This window comes from Amphiura filiformis, chromosome 17 (genome assembly GCF_039555335.1).
Source record: "Amphiura filiformis chromosome 17, Afil_fr2py, whole genome shotgun sequence".
Lineage (NCBI taxonomy): Eukaryota > Metazoa > Echinodermata > Ophiuroidea > Amphilepidida > Amphiuridae > Amphiura > Amphiura filiformis.
Window position 1 is genome coordinate 56,020,915 of NC_092644.1, and position 20,163 is coordinate 56,041,077.

Genomic DNA, 20,163 nt, shown 5'->3' on the forward strand with positions numbered 1-20,163 from the left:
ACAATTTGATAGACTTAGCTCGATCACTTTCGTGATATTTGCCCTCACCATGCATGATAATGTCAACAGCAGCGGCCAGCGTGTGATGATTGGATTTTTTCCCACAGGTTTACTTCAGAAGATGATAATTATACTATATTCAAATTACATTGACTTTAAACAAGTTCTTCTCTTCTTCTCCTCGTCCTCCTTCTTCTTCTTCTTCTTCTTCTTCATCTTCTTCTTCTTCTTCATCATCTTCTTCTTCTTCTTCTTCATCTTCTTCTTACTCTTATTAATATTATTCTTTGAGGGGGTATTTTTAGACATCAGAAATTTCATCGCTTATTAAAATGATTATATTGTTTTATTTTTTCAAAATTGTATAAATGTTATAGCAAACTCAGAAGCTAAAATTAACTGTGCACATATCGTACATAGAGGGCGCTGTGCTAGAAGCCCGATCATCATTAATTATAGAACTTATTATTTGCTTAAAGGAAAGTGGTACCGAAGGCAACTTACTTATGAAAGTTATTCCAAGTAAACATAAACTTTACATTTAAATATAACACCATTTTTTAAACTTAAATTCAAAAATCAAATCATGTACATTGGGCTTGTTTAAAGAAACCCCTCAATTTTAATTCGAAACCTGAAACGGATAGCAACACTTCGGATGAATGCTGAACAGGTTCACGAATTTATCAGGAGCAGCTGAAATGTGATAAATGGCGTATTCTGTAAATTATATAAGGATTGTTCATATTGTTCGTTCATCTCGATTTATACTATTTATTGTAATCGCACGCATGCTCAGTGTGCAAGAACAACGCGAGCATGCGTATTTGTTTTTCTGCAAAAGCGATCGAGTATAGATTTATCTTCAGATTGAGATGCAAGATATAAACAGATTTGTTTTCGTAACTTTATGGTATTTATACATTTCTTCGAATAAGTAAGATCACTATGTGCCTTTCACAAAATGTTCAGTTTCAGAGTTGGAAGGTTGTTTAACGAGTCTAACCTATTTCGTCATTGACATGGCCCTATGATTTTACTTACCAGATCAAAGAGCTAAATAAATGGACATTGATACCATGTCTTCAATCGTCATGAACAGCCATCAATATCTGTTATTTCATAATTAGATGATTATATACCTATTATTGATCGGGCTTGAGGTTGCGAGGATACGTCCGTTTATCCACAATGGCGCCATCTATGGCTTACTTTTGACGATCATGATGTAGATTTTTGTTAAAGAAATCAACAGTTTGCACACCTTTACTCGTCTCTATGCGTAAACTCCGTACATATGATCAATTCCTTGCATATTAGCAGGGTAAATAGGCTTATTTAGAATTACGTAAGGGTCTAAAACAACACTAGCAATTATATTCGTTTGTTTTATCTTATTGCTATCGTCTACATCAACTTGTTTTCAACGTGATTTCTATCTTATAAAGCAACAACAAAGCTCAAGCGTGTGATAACATTTCTTTAACCATTTAAATAACCAACAACAAAGATGTGTTGTTTTAACATTTCTGTGAGAAGTACAGGATGATGCTACAAAAACAAGGCATCAAAAGTTATCATTATTTTGTGTTTTGATAAAATAACTGCGATCTTGCCTTTACGGTAAACGAAATGGTGGCACAATGTATTTTAAAGTTTTACAAGATATATAATAGGTTACTTCGTATATCTATTGTTGAAAGGAAGTTTTTGTTTAAATCAAAACTGGCGTAAAGTCCCCGGATTCATGTCAAGTGTTCACACATTTCCACGTTTTTCTTCAGCAATCTATTCTAGACATGATATCCAATACCACATCACTATCTAAGAAAGTACGCTTGTTTTAGTGCGTAAATATTATAACCCACGAAGCGGGTGTTGATTCTCAATCTTTAATGGTAAGGCTTGCTTGTTGTTCCATAGAATTGTCAAAAAGCTATTATTCGACATGTTATGATAAGCGATCTGATTTCAATGTTTGTTTGTTAAGCACAAGAGCCATCGCGATTTGGGTGGTAAAAAAGGGCTTATTTCACTTCAATAATTTCAACCATCTTCATTCAAAATGCACCACATCTTTTATCATCGCAGATAAGTCGAGTCGTATGTACATGCTTTGATGGAAAGTCTTGTCAGAAAGGACGCGATATGTATATTATTTAAAAATATAGAAATATACGCACGCACTGATACTCGCTAATTTACTTTTCAATGTAACATCAATCTAAGTATGGTCCACTCTACTCTACGGGAGCCGCGGGACCACATTAAAACGCATTCCCGAATCCTGGGATGCATTTCAATGTGACCTTCTCTTGTGAGCGCAGATGGCATTGCGTCATAGCGAACACAAATCTTGCTACGAACGCCCTACACGCACACTCACCCCAACGCACTTAGAAGAAACACTTTTTGTGTTGGATGCGCATCCCGGGATATTGCATTGATGCGTTTTAATGTGGAACCAGCTCTCATCTCTCATGTGTTGTCACTATTACTGGATGACTTCTCGATAGAATATGGTGGTTAAAAACGTTTCTTTTAATAACAAACTCGGTATAAAGTATACGATGACATTTAAAATTATTGATAACTAAAATTAGCAACATTGTTGCCTATGTTTGGTAACCAACAACAGTCAATCACAAATGTGACAGGTTTCTCCTTTTACCAGATATAGACATATTTTAACATTTACGAGAATTCATGTGCTTTCAAATTGATAGATCTTAAGCAAATAAATAATGTGTCATTGCGTTATTAGTATTGAAATTATTAAAACATTCCTGAAAACAGTTTCAATTTGAATAATAACCTGACAATTTCTATCCTGCCTCTTTCCATAACGATATCGTAAGGAGTTTCTATCATGCCGTAAATCTGGAGCTCAAAGAATAAGCATAAGAATCAATTATAAACAACCATTTCATGTATAGAATTTTTTATTCAGTTATTAAATTAATTAATATTAAAACAAGTATTCATTATAAGTGCTTTTCCATGAATTGTGAATCGTAAGTACAAGAAAGATTTATTTCATGAGAACGGGCACAATGAAAAACCACGAGTACGACAACAATCATTGATAGTTTAGACTAAGCAGCAGAAATCACACTTTTTGAAAGATGCCATGGAAATAATGTTACCTACAAAGATAGGATAGGGCAATTTTGTTTGATCTGCTCCTTATTAATAAGGATAATGCTAATGATGAAATAATATATTATGCTCTAATTCTGGAGACTTTTAAATGTCATGTCTTTTCTCTAGTCATTCTTGTTTTCTTCAGTATTGTTTTAGAGTCTATTAGTCACCCACGGCTCTATTTACCATCTTTGCAATCTAATTATAAAAACTCAGTACATGTTATGATTATAAATAAATACATAATTATGTACATTGTTTACTCATCCTAATATTTGATTTCTTTGCCTTTGTTTCTTACAGTTCATCAGAATTATGTTGGTGCAGACTTTGACAAAAACTTGTACTTTATTTCTGTGGTGCTAACAGATGCCAATAACCACAATGTGCCGCAATATCGCGCAATTTTATGGCGCAAAACGGTAAGATGGGTTCATGATTTATGATGAAGTAACAGATTTATAACCAAAAACAATAGTAGGAATATATCTTTTTGATCGAGCTGATGTAGGTTAACATCACAGCTTTCTCAAAATGATATTTGTACTTGATCGCAGCGACGAGGGAATCAGCCTCCTGATCATCAATAAACAGGCTGCTGTACTGGTTGATCAACGACTAATACCACAGTATAAATTAAGCACAACAGTGACGAAATACGCTTGTAAGGTCACACGGTGTATTTATTCAAACATATATGACGTACATGCATTTTCATGCTCAATTTCAGTCAATAAACGTCAGTGATTGACACATCGTTGATTCTGCACTTTAGTCACGTGCATTGCGTTAAGATTTTCACAATATAAATTTCAATCTTCTTTTATTATAGTTTTCTTGTTTAATTCCTGACGCAAAATGAGCTTTAAAACACATAATGTGGATAGGCAAGAGAAACGCCAATATATTAATATCCGTGCAAGACTGCAAAGCAACATATTCGATACCTTGCACAAGCTACAACCATTATAAGAGCAATGTACATCTCAAGCAAGCAAACCAGTGTCTGATTATGCCAAATCGTACCTTTACAACAACCAAATAATTCATTAGTTTTGGAATCAATTTACAAACATTTAAAGAAATAGATTCTGTTTCAGTCAAAGCCATGTTTCTATTTCTTGTGTACTCTTTTACAATACGCGTAGTCTTCAAACAATGGGTATTGTTAAACAAATTTTGTCTGATAAATTTAGTTTTTTTGCCAATAAGGTAGAGCGCTTTTTGTTGTGTTGGGAAGAGCGGGCAATTAGTCAAATATCAATCGCTCAGCGACAGAGTATAAATTCAGGTCTAGCAACACGAACGTTCATGAAGTGCAACTGCTACCTCGAAGGTATTTTTACGGTTGGTCTAAGCGTAGAAACACAACGCTCTATCGTGTATCGCGAAGCACAGGTCAATGAAACGAGCTGGCGCTCTTTGCCTACAATTTGAACAAAAAATCCTTTTGCAAAAAAAGTTGCGATCAAACAATAGGCTAATTCTATATTTGATTCTCATTACAGGGCACGCAAAAGATTTCCATTCCCTACAATCCTGCCAAACCTATGTCAATCAAGAGAATAATCAGGTAAATATTTACATCTTGATGTTGTTTTGATTAGTTTTTCGCATTTCCGTCCACTTCAGTATGCTGTTCCTTAATCTCAATTATTAAAACGAATATATCGTAATACTTGAAAGATACTTGAACGAAAATCTTTTTAAAAAAAACTTCCAATGCAATGGTGCAATCCTCTTTGAGATATTAGGAGTGACTTTTTCCGGCAGTGCATATTTTATGTAGGCTAGTATTTTTTAACATCTATAGCTGATCAATTCTAATTTGATCAAACATTATTGATGATAAAAACTGACTTTTCCGATCGCTTTGTAAATATTAATTCGAATTAATACCTGTGTGGAAGAATAAGGTCATGTCTTAACCCTAGAACTACCGAGCCAGTCCTACTCCAGGTAAGGTGCTGGGGTAAAAGATGTATATACCATTAAAATGAGTGCAAAGGATTGATCTACGATTAGCTAAGGTCGTTTGGGCGTAAACACGCCCAATTTTTATGACGGATAAAAGTCTTAGGGGTTATAGTTCTAGGGTTAAACTACATCCAGGAGAGGATCTGAAAATTCGCTGTCGAAGTGACGTAATAAATCGGATTAACTACCATAGCAATGGATGAATACAATTTTGACTATATCGCCCTGCACTACAAGCAGGATGCACTCATCACATGTATATGACTGTAATCATATATTGAATACAATACCGTTCTTTTCAAATATACTTATCTTACAGGTGCGAGTGATCTGAATGATATGGTTCAATGCATAGGTACCACGTGAACGTTGTAGTCAGTGCAAGGCGATATAGTCAAACATTGTATTCATCCATTGCTATGGTAGTTAATCCGATTATTACGTAACTTCGACAGCGAATATGCCACTCATAAATAGTAAATCCACAATAATAGATTGTATTTTTAAATTGTATAGCTTTTCAAAGCTGGGTGAATGATAATCTTCACAAACGTTTATATTTGATATTATATTATTTCATCTAAATAAACGTTAAACATTACTTGTTTTTCAGCCGATTTGATCTCAAAGTTGAAAAAACACCTAAAGAGATTTACACACCTGAAATACAGAAGGTAAGGCATCGTTGCTTAAACGAGACGCAAATAAAAATTTCATTTTGGTCTTGAAGCAAATATTACGTTAAGTGAGTTGCAAATATCATATGACATTAATAATTGAACAATGCTTGGAAAATGTAGGGAAAGATGTGTAAAATATCCACAGTATTACTAAATCAGTAATACGCCGTAAGAGACACAAATAAAAATTTCATTTTGGTCTTGAAGCAAATATTACGTTAAGGGTTCTAAAATGAGCGTTTATTGCGTTTCGACAGTATTTTTTGTGGGACATGAGAGCACCTCAGACCTATCGAATTGCATTCTGAATACGAAGCATGTCTTTCTGATATCAAATAATTTTCATTTTTGAAAATTACAATATAATACAAATTTTATGACAAATTATAAAAATTTGATATTTTTCAAATTTTTGATATATAACAGTCCTCGAAGTAAATTATTTAAATCTAATGATATATTCTTAAAGTGTATGTAGCAGGGAGGAAAAGCCGACGGTCAATTGAAAATTTTGACCTTTCATATTGAAGATATGGATTTTTTCCCAAAAAGACCTAATTTTTTTTTTTTGGTGTTTTGGGAAAAAATCCATATCTTCAATACGAAAGGTCAAAATTTTCAATTGATCGTCGGCTTTTCATCCCACCTACATACACTTTAAGTATAAATCATCAGATTTATAAAGTTTACTTCAAGTACTGTTAAATATCAAAAATATCAATTTTAATGATTTGCCATAAAATGTGTATTAAATTGCGAATTTCAAAAATCAAAATTATTTGATATCAGAATGACATTCTTCGTATTTAGAATGCAATTCGATATGTCTGATGTGCTCTAATGTCCCAAAATAAATACTGTCTAAACGTTCATACCCCAGCCCTTAAGTGAGTTGCAAATATCATATGACATTAATAATTGAACAATGCTTGGAAAATGTAGGAAAGATGTGTAAAATATCCAGAGTATTACTAAATCAGTAATACGCCGTCAAGCATCGATCGTCAAGCATCGAGTATTTTTGTACAACGTTAATAGTCATTCCTTTAACCCCTTACTTCATTTTGTACAATATGAAGATAATGAAACTATTGCGGACCATGATTGCCTGTAAGATTGCAACTCCCGATATAACCAGTGTTGATTAGCCACGGATTTATATAGTGCAATTATAGAAGATCATTGCGTTTTAAAAGAAATTCTCTATAACCCACTTTGCTTCGACTATATTTATAAATACGTATTTATAAATAATACGCACGTGACCCATGGGCCCGACATACCAACAACCAAGTGTGAAATGATCCTTATGCTTTTTACTACTATAGATAAATATCATCAAAGTTGACTAACTTAAATAACAAAATTATTATACATTGGGGATTCCGATTTTCTAATATGTTATGAAAAACAAAATTTTGAAAGAATTTGCCGACAGAAAAGAATATTAACCAACGGAAACTTTTACGATAATATCATAAATTAAACAAAATAGACAATTTTGCTGCACAATCTGGTGTCGTTTACCGCCTTTGCATTCAAAATGTACAGGAACACCACACGCCGTACCGAAGGTCACTTCCAGACTACCTGCCTGTCTACAAGCTGTTAGGACAGCGCGGAGGTGGTCACATGCATATTTATTACTACGTATTTATAAATATAGTCGAAGCACACTGTCCAAGGCACACCTTATAAACCAATTAGCATCATCAAGGGGCGCAGAGCCTTAATTAGCTTAAATATACTGAGATTAACCATCCCAGTCAGAATTACCTCCACAAGCTTTGTATGGATAGACTGGGACAATTTAACAGTAAGTTCCTTGTCCAGGAGGATTTGAAGCTGGGTCAGTTTTACGACAAGAACAGAATGTGACACTGTGAGGGCTCGAACACGTACCTTCACGCACCATAAAGCTGAGTCTAAAGACTTACCGATTGAGCTAACCCAATAGACTGCTAAAAAATCTTGTAATTATATTGTCCATACAGAGAAAGAGATTGAGAAACTACTGTGTGCCACATCCGGCGCTCGGTAATGATCTTGAGGGTCTTTGATCAGATATAACAGTCATATTTACGCCGAATTTGGTGTTTGTTACTCTGCAGGAATTATTGCTACTAGAGGAACAAGAAGGGTCGGTGAATTTCAAATTTGGTGTCTTATATGCAAAACCTGGACAACAATCTGACGACGAAATGTTCAGTAACGGTAAATATATTTTATTGTTCTAAAATGTTACTTGACACGGCACAATCAAATGATCGGCCCTCATGAATATGCGAAAATTCACAGCATACAATGCACGGGACTTTAACTGTTGATAAATAGTCTATAGTCTGTGACTATAGGGCACACACCACTAAATAATCGTCCCATTGAAATACACGGGAAAATACAAGAAAGTAAGTTTATTTTTCTACCCCATGTAACAACATTTTTAATATTTTGATCAAACCAATGTCTTAAATAAAGATTAAACTTTTATTTAAATTTAATTTTTCGGGACAAGTTAAGACAAACTTGAGAGATACGAACTCCTGAACAGCGCCATCCCGAATTTCAGCCGACACGCTCGCCTCCTTACCAGTTCCGGCCATGATATTGTTCCGAGGGCCTATTACCCATGCACATTCGATTCAGAAAATTTTCTGAACAGATATGTAATGTTGGGGTCCTATTCTATCTTTTTTATAAAAACAACCAAGAGTCACTCAAATTTGGTTCCCTCGGGACGCCGATATATTTCGCATAGGTGCTATTTTTACCGGAACTTTGAAAGGTTACACCAAATGCGGAAGGATTTAGTGTAGTGCACCCTTATAAGAAAAGATATTTTTGATATTCTTTATTTTTGGAATCAGTAGTCAACATCCTAAAAAAGTGTAATTGCTTTTTATCGCTAGTCACTCCAAAGTTATAAAACAGGGCTCCAAACAAGCTCGGACTGAGTGAAAATATGATACTTTTCGCAATTTTCAGCATTCAAGGGCCAGAGCAACATTTTGACCATGTTAAACTGTATTTATAATCCCATTAACATCAGGAAAGTGACTTTGTTTACAAAAATATATGTACAATCACTAAATTTAACTTAACCGAAAAGCGACATGTGATCATTTCACCCCCCCACTCTTAGATCATGCATAATATAAGGACGTGTCAATAGGCATATGCCTTAAGTTGGGGGGGTGTTATGGGTAGATAGAACGGTAATTTGACACTCTAAAATGTTAAATTTCCAAGTTGCGTGTATTATTTTGCAAGATCTAAAATTAAGAAACCCCATCATTAGAATTAATTGGTAAATTTCTCTCTTGGGAATTGAACATTTGGTCATGAGATAAAAATGCCGTTATTTTGTCATCATTAGGCCATAATATAGTATGCTTTGACTTTAAATGTCTATTGAGACCCAATTAAAGGTTCAGTGATTATTTTCAAAACGGTTATAATTGAGTTTTGATCTTATAATTACATTTTGCATCAAAATAATTCCAAAGATGTTTCACTTTTTCAGCACCGAGATAACCAAAAGTGACCACTTCTATGATATTGGGGCCAAAATAGCTCAATTTCAAGCACGGTCTTAAATTGTCAATTCGACGGGAACTTGCGTTTTGAAGCTAATTTCTCGTGCGTTTAAGAATGAAATCGCGTATTTGTAGACGGAAATAGAAAAACAGACTTTTTTTCTTTGCAGAAACATCAGTTTCAGTCAAAAATCTCAACTTTTTGGCACTTAAAATCAGGTATTAATCATGTCCATAGCATTTAAAAATGAGTCTTCGAAGGGCACACACCACTAAATAATCGTCCCATTGAAATACACGGGAAAATACAAGAAAATAAGTTTATTTTTCTACCCCATGTAACAACATTTTTAATATTTTGATCAAACCAATGTCTTAAATAAAGATTAAACTTTTATTTAAATTTAATTTTTTGGGACAAGTTAAGACAAACTTGAGAGATACGAACTCCTGAACAGCGCCATCCCGAATTTCAGCCGACACGCTCGCCTCCTTACCAGTTCCGGCCATGATATTGTTCCGAGGGCCTATTACCTATGCACATTCGATTCAGAAAATTTTCTGAACAGATATGTAATGTTGGGGTCCTATTCTATCTTTTTATCAAAACAACCAAGAGTCACTCAAATTTGGTTCCCTCGGGACGCCGATATATTTCGCATAGGTGCTATTTTTACCGGAACTTTGAAAGGTTACACCAAATGCGGAAGGATTTAGTGTAGTGCACCCTATATCACACCATATAGCGCCATCTATTGATGAATGGGTGACGGACTGTCTATAAGGGAATAAACTGCATATCCATGACCTACGTCATTACATGAATATGCAGTTCAAGTTATTCCATTTTTATTGACATTTATAATTCCTCTCATTCAAGACCTGCATTTTTGCGGGGATATGAAACCATACTTAAACTAGATTGCAAAGGTAAACACCGTGGTTTAACCTTGATTGCGAAAACCTCGTCGCCTTATCTTAAAAAACATTAAGAATAACTGACGTTGAGGCCTCTCGAATCTACTAAAGGTACTAACAGAATGACTAGCGTGCACATCGCATCAAGCATCCGTCAACAACACTCCTAAACTAAAGCTGAAAGTTATACCTTAGTGACTGGTGACGACCGAATAATTCTTATCCAAAAAACTGCTGTGTTACTGCTCATTGGTCAATTATTGATCATTGCTAACGAATATTAGGTTGACACAAATGGCGTACTTTCTCCTCCATGTATTGTATAGTTACCCAGCAAACACAACGTTTTAAAAACGTTTTAAATAAGTTATATTTTGGCTTTTGGTTTAGGTAAAAACGTTTTAATAACATTAAAATGTCGGGTTATATAAAGGTCATCATAACGTTTTAAAACGTTTTTGTATGCAAACACACTACAACAATATTTTTAAATGTTTTCAAAAAATGTTATTGTAAACTATTTTTGCAAACATTTTTGCCAAATATTGTGTCAATAATTAAATAACATTATGTTAAAATATTTGAACCCAGCAAACACAGAAATGTTCTTAAAATGTTTTTTTTTCAAAACCTTTTAATAACATTTAAATGTCGGGTTATATAAAGGTCATGAAAACGTTTTTAAAACGTTATTGAAAATATTTTGGGCAAACATTTTTCGCAAAATATTATAACATTCTGTTTAGAATTTTTTGTATCAAGTTTTAAAGAATGTTTTTGGAATGTTATTAAACGGTTTTTATACCCTTTATATAACCCGACATTTAAACGTTTTCTGTAAAACATTTGTGTTTGCTGAGCAGTAGATTATCATAAAATGTTTCTTAAGAGAATGAAAACGTTTTATACTCTTAATATACCCTTTATATAACCCGACATTTAAACGTTTTCTGACAACCTTTTATAACCTTTTGCGAATGATGTCGAAAACGTTTTGTGTTTGCTGGTAAGCAGATGATGTGTTTTCAATGTTTGTATACATTTAAAGGTGGATTGGGATATTCCAGGTGAATTCCACACATCCCCTACAGAAAACATGACCTTAATCTCCTACCCAGCTTGTATAGAGTAGTCACCCATCCAGGTAACCCCATTTGAAATTAACACTCCCTGTGTGGGATAAGGTCGTGTCTTCCATACGGTGTGTGCAGATTTCAACTAGAATAGCGTATTTCATATCGCACCTGTTTACTCGAAACTAATAAAGCCGACGAATAATGAAGAGATGGATTTCTGAGTGTGATCATGTTCGTTAATATTACCAATAATCATATGAGGCTCTTACAAGACATTGATACGTTAAGTCAATGTTTTCTATACTACCCTGGGGAATATTTCAACGGCTTTAATGCTTACAATTCAGATTTGCATTCATCTCGCATGAAAAAGAAGATTTGACAATCACTTATATAATGCCCCTAGCATTGACAAAGATTTTACATAAATAAGACAAGTTAAAAAAATACATTAAACAGAAAGTGCCTTTTTCAAATGAATCCTGTCAATTCTTCAACATTCACAAAAAGAAAGAAGGTGCTTACGGATGCTTGAAAGATCAACACTAAATCGGGCATTGCAAATTTGTACAAACTTCGGCGGCCTGAACCGGAAACTTCAAAACACTGTTAAAAGTTCGTATTGTTACTTTTAGTGTTCTCCCAGAATCCTATGGTTCAAAAATATTACTGGTGCCCATCTTGCAATAGTTATCTGGCCTGTGTAACAAAATAAACGTGGCGTGACGTGTTTAATAGTACAATGGGCCTTTAAAATATTTCGAATTTTTGGTAGAAGTTTTAATGTGACCCTTGTATAACTTTGATGAGAGAAACTTATTTTTGGCCCTTTCTCCAAACTTGTTAAAGGGTCATTCCATATGAAATCAAGGAGTCGCCCCACCTGACCCCCTCAGATTTGCTTTATATTTTAGTCATATGTTGTACCTGTAAAAATATTAAAACCTGCAAATTTGAGGTTTGTAGCTCTTACGGATTTTCTGTGGCAGCCATTTAAAGTTGGAGTAGGGGGGTCTAAATTTGGACCCAAAAGTTGCCCTTTAAATAAATTTCATCTTTGGGAGTCTGTGCCTTCTTTATAAAAAGAAAGAGAAGTCTGAAACTTTGTATACACACTAACTGCATGCCCAATTTGTCAAAAAATAAAAATAAAAAATTTCTGTAATTGTGTGTTGTGTCACAGGGGTCATTAAATATGCAAGAAAAAATGTAATGTTTTGTAAACTGGCAAGTTTAGCCCCCTAAATTCACATTTTTGTCAGATTAATAATCTTTTGTTGTCACTGATGCTATATATAGGATAAATACAATGCATATCCAAAAATTGAGGTCACAACTCATTTACATTTCGAACAGCGCCCTCACGAAGATGAAATTTATTGCAAATTCAACATTTTCAGGGGGCCCAAAGTCGATGTGGTCCACCTTCAAAATTTATAAAACATCACTTTTATATAACTACTAGTCTTAAATTACAACTTTGCTAAGTCCCAGTAATTGTATAGGTTGACTTCATATAAAATGACAAGCCCAAAGTTGACCATTTTCTTATGATTGCATGTAGTGCAAATGTGCCGAATTCGGAAGGCTTGAAAGTCAAATTGGCCCCAATATTGAAAATAAAATGGAAATAAAAGTAAATAGGGCCAATAACTATGCATCTAGTCATTTATTTTCAATATTGTGGCCATTTTGACTTTTAAACCTTCCGAATTCGGCACATTTGCAGTACATGCAATCATAAGAAAATGGTCAACTTTGGGCTTGTCGTTTTATATGAAGTCAATCTATAAACTTACTGGGATTGAGCAAAGTTTCAATTTAAGACTAGTAGTCATATAAAAGTGGTGTTTTATAAATTTTGAAGGTTGACCTTATCGACTTTGGGCCCCCTGAAAATGGTGAATTTGCATTAATTTTCATCTTCGCGAGGGCCCTGTTGGAAATGTAAATAAATGGTCACCTCAATGTCTTGAATATGCATTGTATTTGTCCTATATATCGCATCAGTGACAACAAAAACAATTAATCTGACAAAAATGTGAATTTAGGGGCTAAACTTGCCAGTATACAAAACATTACATTTTTTGCATATTTAATGACCCTGTGACACAACGAGCAATTACAGACATTTTTTTTACTTGTTGACAAATTGGACATGCAATTAGTGTGTATACAAAGTTTCAGACCTCTCTCTCTTTTTATTAGGAAGGTACAGGCTCCCAAAGATGAAATTTATTCAAAGGGCAACTTTTGGGTCCAAATTTATATCCCCCTACTTCAACTGTAAATGGCTACCATAGAAAATCTGTATATATTGAAAATGAAATGGAAATAAAAGTAAATAGGGCCAATAACTACTCATCTAATCATTTATTTTTAATATTGTGGCCAATTTGACTTTCAAGCCCTCCGAATTCGGCACATTTGCACTACATGCAATCATAAGAAAATGGTCAACTTTGGGCTTGTCATTTTATATGAAGTCAACCTATACAATTACTGGGACTTAGCAAAGTTGTAATTTAAGACTAGTTGTTATATAAAAGTGATGTTTTATACATTTTGAAGGTGGACCACATCGACTTTGGGCCCCTGAAAATGTTGAATTTGCAATAAATTTCATCTTCGTGAGGGCGCTGTTCGAAATGTAAATGTGTTGTGTCCTCAATTTTTTGGATATGCATTGTATTTATCCTATATATAGCATCAGTGACAACAAAAATAATTAATCTGACCAAAATGTCAATTTAGGGGGCTAAACTTGCCAGTTTACAAAATATTACATTTTTTCTTGCATATTTAATGACCCTGTGACACAACGCTCAATTACAGAATTTTTATTATTTTTTATTTTTTTGACAAATTGGGCATGCAGTTAGTGTGTATACAAAGTTTCAGACTTCTCTTTCTTTTTATAAAGAAGGCACAGACTCCCAAAGATGAAATTTATTTAAAGGGCAACTTTTGGGTCCAAATTTAGACCCTCCTACTCCAACTTTAAATGGCTGCCACAGAAAATCCGTAAGAGCTACAGACCTCAAATTTGCAGGTTTTAATATTTTTACAGGTACAACATATGACTAAAATATAAAGCAAATCTGAGGGGGTCAGGTGGGGCGACTCCTTGATTTCATATGGAGTGACCCTAAACATATCAAGAGCTACATCTGTGCCAATTTATGTGCTTTTCCGTAAAATAACCGTTACTCTATCCATTTTGAGTGTCATGGGTGTTTTTATTTGTCATGCGTGGCTATATTATCTGCTCGTAATGAGCAATGGTCCAGGGGATTAATTTCCATAACAATACCATGCTCCAATACACTTCAATGTGATGGGCACCATTGTAGTGGAATTACTAGTGAAAGACCACTTATTTTAAGAAGTGCTTCAGTCCATTTTGTCAGTGTGATTGAACAATGACCTGAATAACAAAATAACTATTATCAGTGCTATTGCAGAAGAATTAGCATTCAGAAGTATTAGAAGAATGTTTCAGTGTTACTCTGCAGTGTGTTTACAGTATCTCATAGTGACTAGCGCATACAAAGGTTTTAAAGAAAAGAATTAATCTCATTAAGATTTTATAACACTTTCTGTGGACCCTCCATGTTCGTAGCTTCGATCCCATGCCGCACCTTGCCGCTATCATGGCTATATATATGTCAGTATAGTACCAATGCGCTAGACCAGTTGCCCACCTGATTCATAGTAGCCGTCTTGTCATTTGAAGCTACAACTCCAACATACAGGGTAGATATTATGACAAGCAAAAGCAGAAAGCGTACCATATTACTTATTTGAAATTAGTGATAGCGAACCTTAGAGATAGCGACCCTTAGAGATAGCGAACCTTAGAGATAGCGGACCTTATTTCAAATTAGAGATAACGAACCTTAGGGATACATTTTAAATTAGTGATAGCGAACCTTAGAAATAGCGAACCTTCAATAAATTAGTGATAGCGGACCTTATTTAAAATTAGAGATAGCGAACCTTATTTAAAATTAGTGATATCGAACCTTAGAAATACCGAACCTTATTCAAAATTAGTGATATCGAACCTTAGGTATAGTGGACATTTTTCGTAATTAGTGATAACGAACCTTAGGGATAGCGAACCTTAGAGATAGCGGTCCTTAGAAATAGCGAACCGTCGCCATTTTGGGATTGTATCTGCTTAAAACATTAATTTTGTCGTATACTGCTGTGTTGTTACACAGAGTTTTTTCCAAGAATGTCGTTGAGCATTATGGGATGGTTTTATCCTCCCTCTAACGTAGTACATTCTAGCAGAGAGTTAGTGTGGATTTATTTTTCATTAACGGCAAGGCAAGTGGGAACACTTCGTCAATCTTTTTGAAGCATACATCCATTAAGTAGTAAACTACAATAATCCTCAAAGAAATACCTGTTTTGAAAATAGTAAAATAATAACACATCTGACAAAGTTGTTTTTGCATAAAACTTTGAACTTGTTATCGTGGGCTTCTTACTGGACGAGTAAAGGCTGCATCGGCATTTTGGATCATTCTTGATGTCTTAAATCCGATTTAAAATATGCAGCTATAGGGCGCAGGTTCTAGTTATTACATATCTGTCTTTGTTTGGGATTTATAGGGGTAAGAATAACTGGTACCTTAATTCTTCTGCGGTCTGTATAACAATTAACAAAAATGCCTATTACCTGTAGCAATCTTCCTTAAATACTTTTCCTTATTAAGCTAGCCAAAATAACTGTTTTTCATGTAACCATAGACCCTATAATATAACCAAGGACAATATTTGATCAATGTGAGGAATGAGTTACACAATGTTATATAATATACATGTTATACAAGAGTTTGCAGATTATGTTTGCGATATCGCCAATGGCGGTAAATATGACCCAGCCGGGGAATGCGAATGACCGTGTACTCCAACTAAAAGGAATGTGTTTACTCGGATGGTTGCCCGGAAGTTACCCTTAATTGATGCGGTCAAATGTTGACAGTATGCTACAACTGTTATGCTCCAGGCACTTTCAGGTGGAATAAGTGCTTGTTTATTACTGTTTGTGACCATTTAAATGAACTTTTGATATACGCGTGAAATGTAATATTGTTTTTCACGATTCTCTGTAAGATCATTCATGTCATTGAGATTTTTGATATTTTATTTTTGCTTATCATGACCCACTTTGACTCGCTTGGGCAAAAATGAGTCTATCGCTTACATGAACCACATTCAAATTCATAAAATGTAGATATTTATATAGTGCTTTATGCCGTAAACAGCCTCAAAGCGCTTTACATTTATTCCGCCGTCATTAGAATATGTCGGAACCACGTTTGCAGCCTACAAGTGGCGCAGGGTCCATCAGTACAACGACTGTGACTACCCCTAACAGCTTCCCATTGCACCTGGGTGGGGTGAGACAAGCGAGGTAAAGCGCCTTGCCCAAGGACGCAACACGGTGGTGGGACGGGGAATCGAACCCACGCACGTCGAGCAAGCTCTCGGATTATGAGTCCAAGGCCGTAACCACTGAGCCTACGTGCCCTTAACCTATCATGTTACGATCAAATCGAGTCATTTTCCAATATTCTCTTCCCAACTCCGTGATAAAATAATGTATTGCATCTTTTATGCAGCTAATAATAAGGCATGGTTAGCAAGGGCGATCAACCTTTTAACAAGTTTATTACTTGGCATTCTCTATTCCCAAGTGCCAAATCTCAAGACAGTTTTGTCATAGACTGTAAACCACTATTACCAATTCACCTGCCAAGTTTTGTATAATATGAAAACAGCGCTCATCGAAATAATGGACTTGAAATTTCCCATCAATTTCTTAAGTATGAAAATAAACACAATCTATTTAAAATTCCAATTTGAATTATCACATTGCCAATATAATCATCGCCATTCAATGTTTGTCAATGTTTTTACAGAGACTGCTAGCGAGGAGTTCAACAATTTCATAAGCTTCCTTGGAGAGCGGACTCAATTGAAAAATTGGGAAAAGTTTAATGGTGGATTAGATGTAAAAAGTAAGTTCAAACTCATCGTAGTCAATTCTTCCTTATACAATATTCACAATTATGGAATCATTCAGTGATGTTAAATGATATGATATAATTATGTGCTTTTTAAAATCGGACATGACCACAAAATTAAAAAATTATCACAAGATAACCCAGTAAACACAAAAAAGGTTTTTTTAAAGTTATGATTGTATCAGAAACATATTTTGTTTTTGTTTCAAACGTTTTAATAGCATTAAAATGTGAAAGCATATGGAAACCATTGTAAAGGCATCTGAACATTTTGTGTACTAAAGTTTCTTCGTCTCTGCAATCAAACGGATTTCCGTCTTTCCGCTATTGCAAGTACTGGAATAGGCGATTGATGTCACCACAATTGACACATTCCATCTCATTTATTAGCCTAATCCTACTTATTTCATGCAACCTAACATTTCCATTCAGTACATCATGTATAATCAACGGATATTGGGTTAATGTTCAACATGCAGTTTGCGGAATTCATCTTTTTTTCAGCAATGCTGCAATACTTCTATGTATCTTGCGTATGTCACACACAACAACCTGCACTCTGTTAATTGAGTCTAGAATAAACACATTTCTTTCCAATTTTACTTTTTCATCTTTAATCACAGACAACACAACTGGAAAGGAATCGATATATACCATGTATGAAGGTCACGAGATAATGTTCCACGTGTCAACTCTACTTCCATACTCAAAAGACAACCGACAACAGGTAAGCACATTACTCTGTGTGCTGGCCATAGGCGTCAACATAAAAAGGTTTTAGATATTGTCTCAATCAAGAGCTATCTCAAGAAGCACTGAACCAATACTAGGCTACTTGTAAATGTACAATTCATTCTGAAATTCAAAGAAAATTTATAACTTGTTGTCTGCAGTCGACAGCCACATGAAGGTGATTAAGATACTATATGTGACCGTCCACGGCGAATGAGCCGTAAATTCCTCCTTGTTTTATTTCGTGTTTAAAAAATAAACATCATACACTTAAAAATGGTATATCATTTGACTTCAAACGATATCCAGAAGCGGGGTTATGGTTTGTTAAACTTTGCTCCTTCAACAAAATTATAGCTTTTTACGTTTTTACATGTGTCTCTTTTTCCACATTGTTGGCAATAAATATCAAACAGTCATAATTGGCGGTCATTTCAAATCATCCCCAAGTCAACGAGGTTTAAGAAAGTTCTCTCATTGTTAATTGTTGGTTATGCATACCTGTACAAAATACAATGCCTGGTAACCCACCACTTGAACAGGATTTAGCAATATAAGCAACAAATACCAGAGCTATTAAAAGTTCTATAGCCATCTAAGGTAGAAGCTTATTATCCACTTCAACAATAGGATTATTGATTATTTTTTGACTATCGAAATGAGACGGATGTCGGGCCAGCTTAAGTTACCGATGAATATGACCTTCGTACACATTTTACACCGTAACTCAGAATACAATTTAGGGAATTTACGGCTCATTTGTGCTGCCGGGTCACATATATGTAATATCATCTGGTGGTAGGAGATGAGTTTGCCTCTACACATTCTTCTTATTATTATTATTAATTCTATATTCCCCTGTATTATCATCATTATAGTGCTTCTAGATTAATGCTATTCGTTATTAACGACGTAAATTTTGAGCTTTAAGCAAATTTTATTGTGCAAAACGACAAGGTGCAAAGTAAACACCATGCGGAAGTGCAGTCAAAAACAATAAAGTCTTCTTCCCTATATCGTAATGTATACAGTCGTGTTTTCAGTTCCGACAAGTTATCAAGGGATAACCTCGCATGTATTTAAAAGTGGAATCACAACAACCACTATGTCAATAAATTCGTGTACTATAATAATTATATAATAATTATTATAATTCGCTACGTCCAGAGCTTGCGGGAAAATAATTATGAGATGTGTATGCATTGTGCAAGAACCCACTTACACTAGGTTATTTCACCACTGGTTTAACTTCTTCTTTTTTTCACCTTTTAAAATGTCAATTTAAGTCATAGCGTGTCTCATGAGCCTTTCACGCACTCTTTCACGTCTCCCTTATACTTGTTATGACTTGATAAAATTCCTCATCAAACTTGCTGCCTCTGAGCGTTTATCTCCATGGTATCACCGTTTCACGTTTATTTCTAAGGTCCCTTTGGTATATTCAACGGACGCTTTGGGTTATTTGCTGACTTTAACGAGATGTTTGAGCTTTGACAAAATACAATTCAGAATTAATACATAATTATTGGTTAACTTTTCCGTTGCAAATTCTTCTAATAACTCAGTTAAATATTAGTTAACTGTTGCCTCTATACATTCTAATTTTTATTATTATTAATGCTATTAATACGTGGAGTCAAACACAATCATTGAAGTTCTTCCCTATATCGCATAGCTTCGTATGTATACAGTCGTGTTTTCGGTTCCGACAAGTTTTCAAGGGATAACCTCGTAACTATATGTATTACGTCAATAAATTTCTGTACTCAGAGTTTTATACTATATAATAATTCATTATGTCCGATATTAAATACCGGGTCAAGATGTTGCAACTGGTATTTTTTCTCGACTTTTGCCTCGACCATTTTTATTTTCCCCCTCCCCCTGACAAAGAAAGCTGGCAACACCGCTGCGCTCCGCGAGCTATAGTCCTGAGATTAGCCCGAGAAATATGATTACTTTGAGCGTTTTGGCATGTTTTCTGCACTTGGGAAAACACTTGAATGTAGTTGTGTTTACGATGCGGTGTCGTAAAATGCTAATTGCACATAGTGAATAT

At 34.7% G+C, this 20,163-nt stretch overlaps 1 protein-coding gene across 1 annotated transcript in view; it reads left to right on the plus strand.

Moving 5' to 3' along the window:
• LOC140138019 (GTPase-activating Rap/Ran-GAP domain-like protein 3) overlaps positions 1 to 20,163 on the plus strand; it is a 238,967-nt gene that overhangs the window by 171,173 nt on the left and 47,631 nt on the right. The window contains 6 exon segments of the mRNA XM_072159850.1: positions 3,448 to 3,566; positions 4,653 to 4,717; positions 5,735 to 5,795; positions 7,913 to 8,015; positions 17,268 to 17,366; positions 17,996 to 18,099. Coding sequence (XP_072015951.1) covers positions 3,448 to 3,566; positions 4,653 to 4,717; positions 5,735 to 5,795; positions 7,913 to 8,015; positions 17,268 to 17,366; positions 17,996 to 18,099 — 551 coding nt within the window.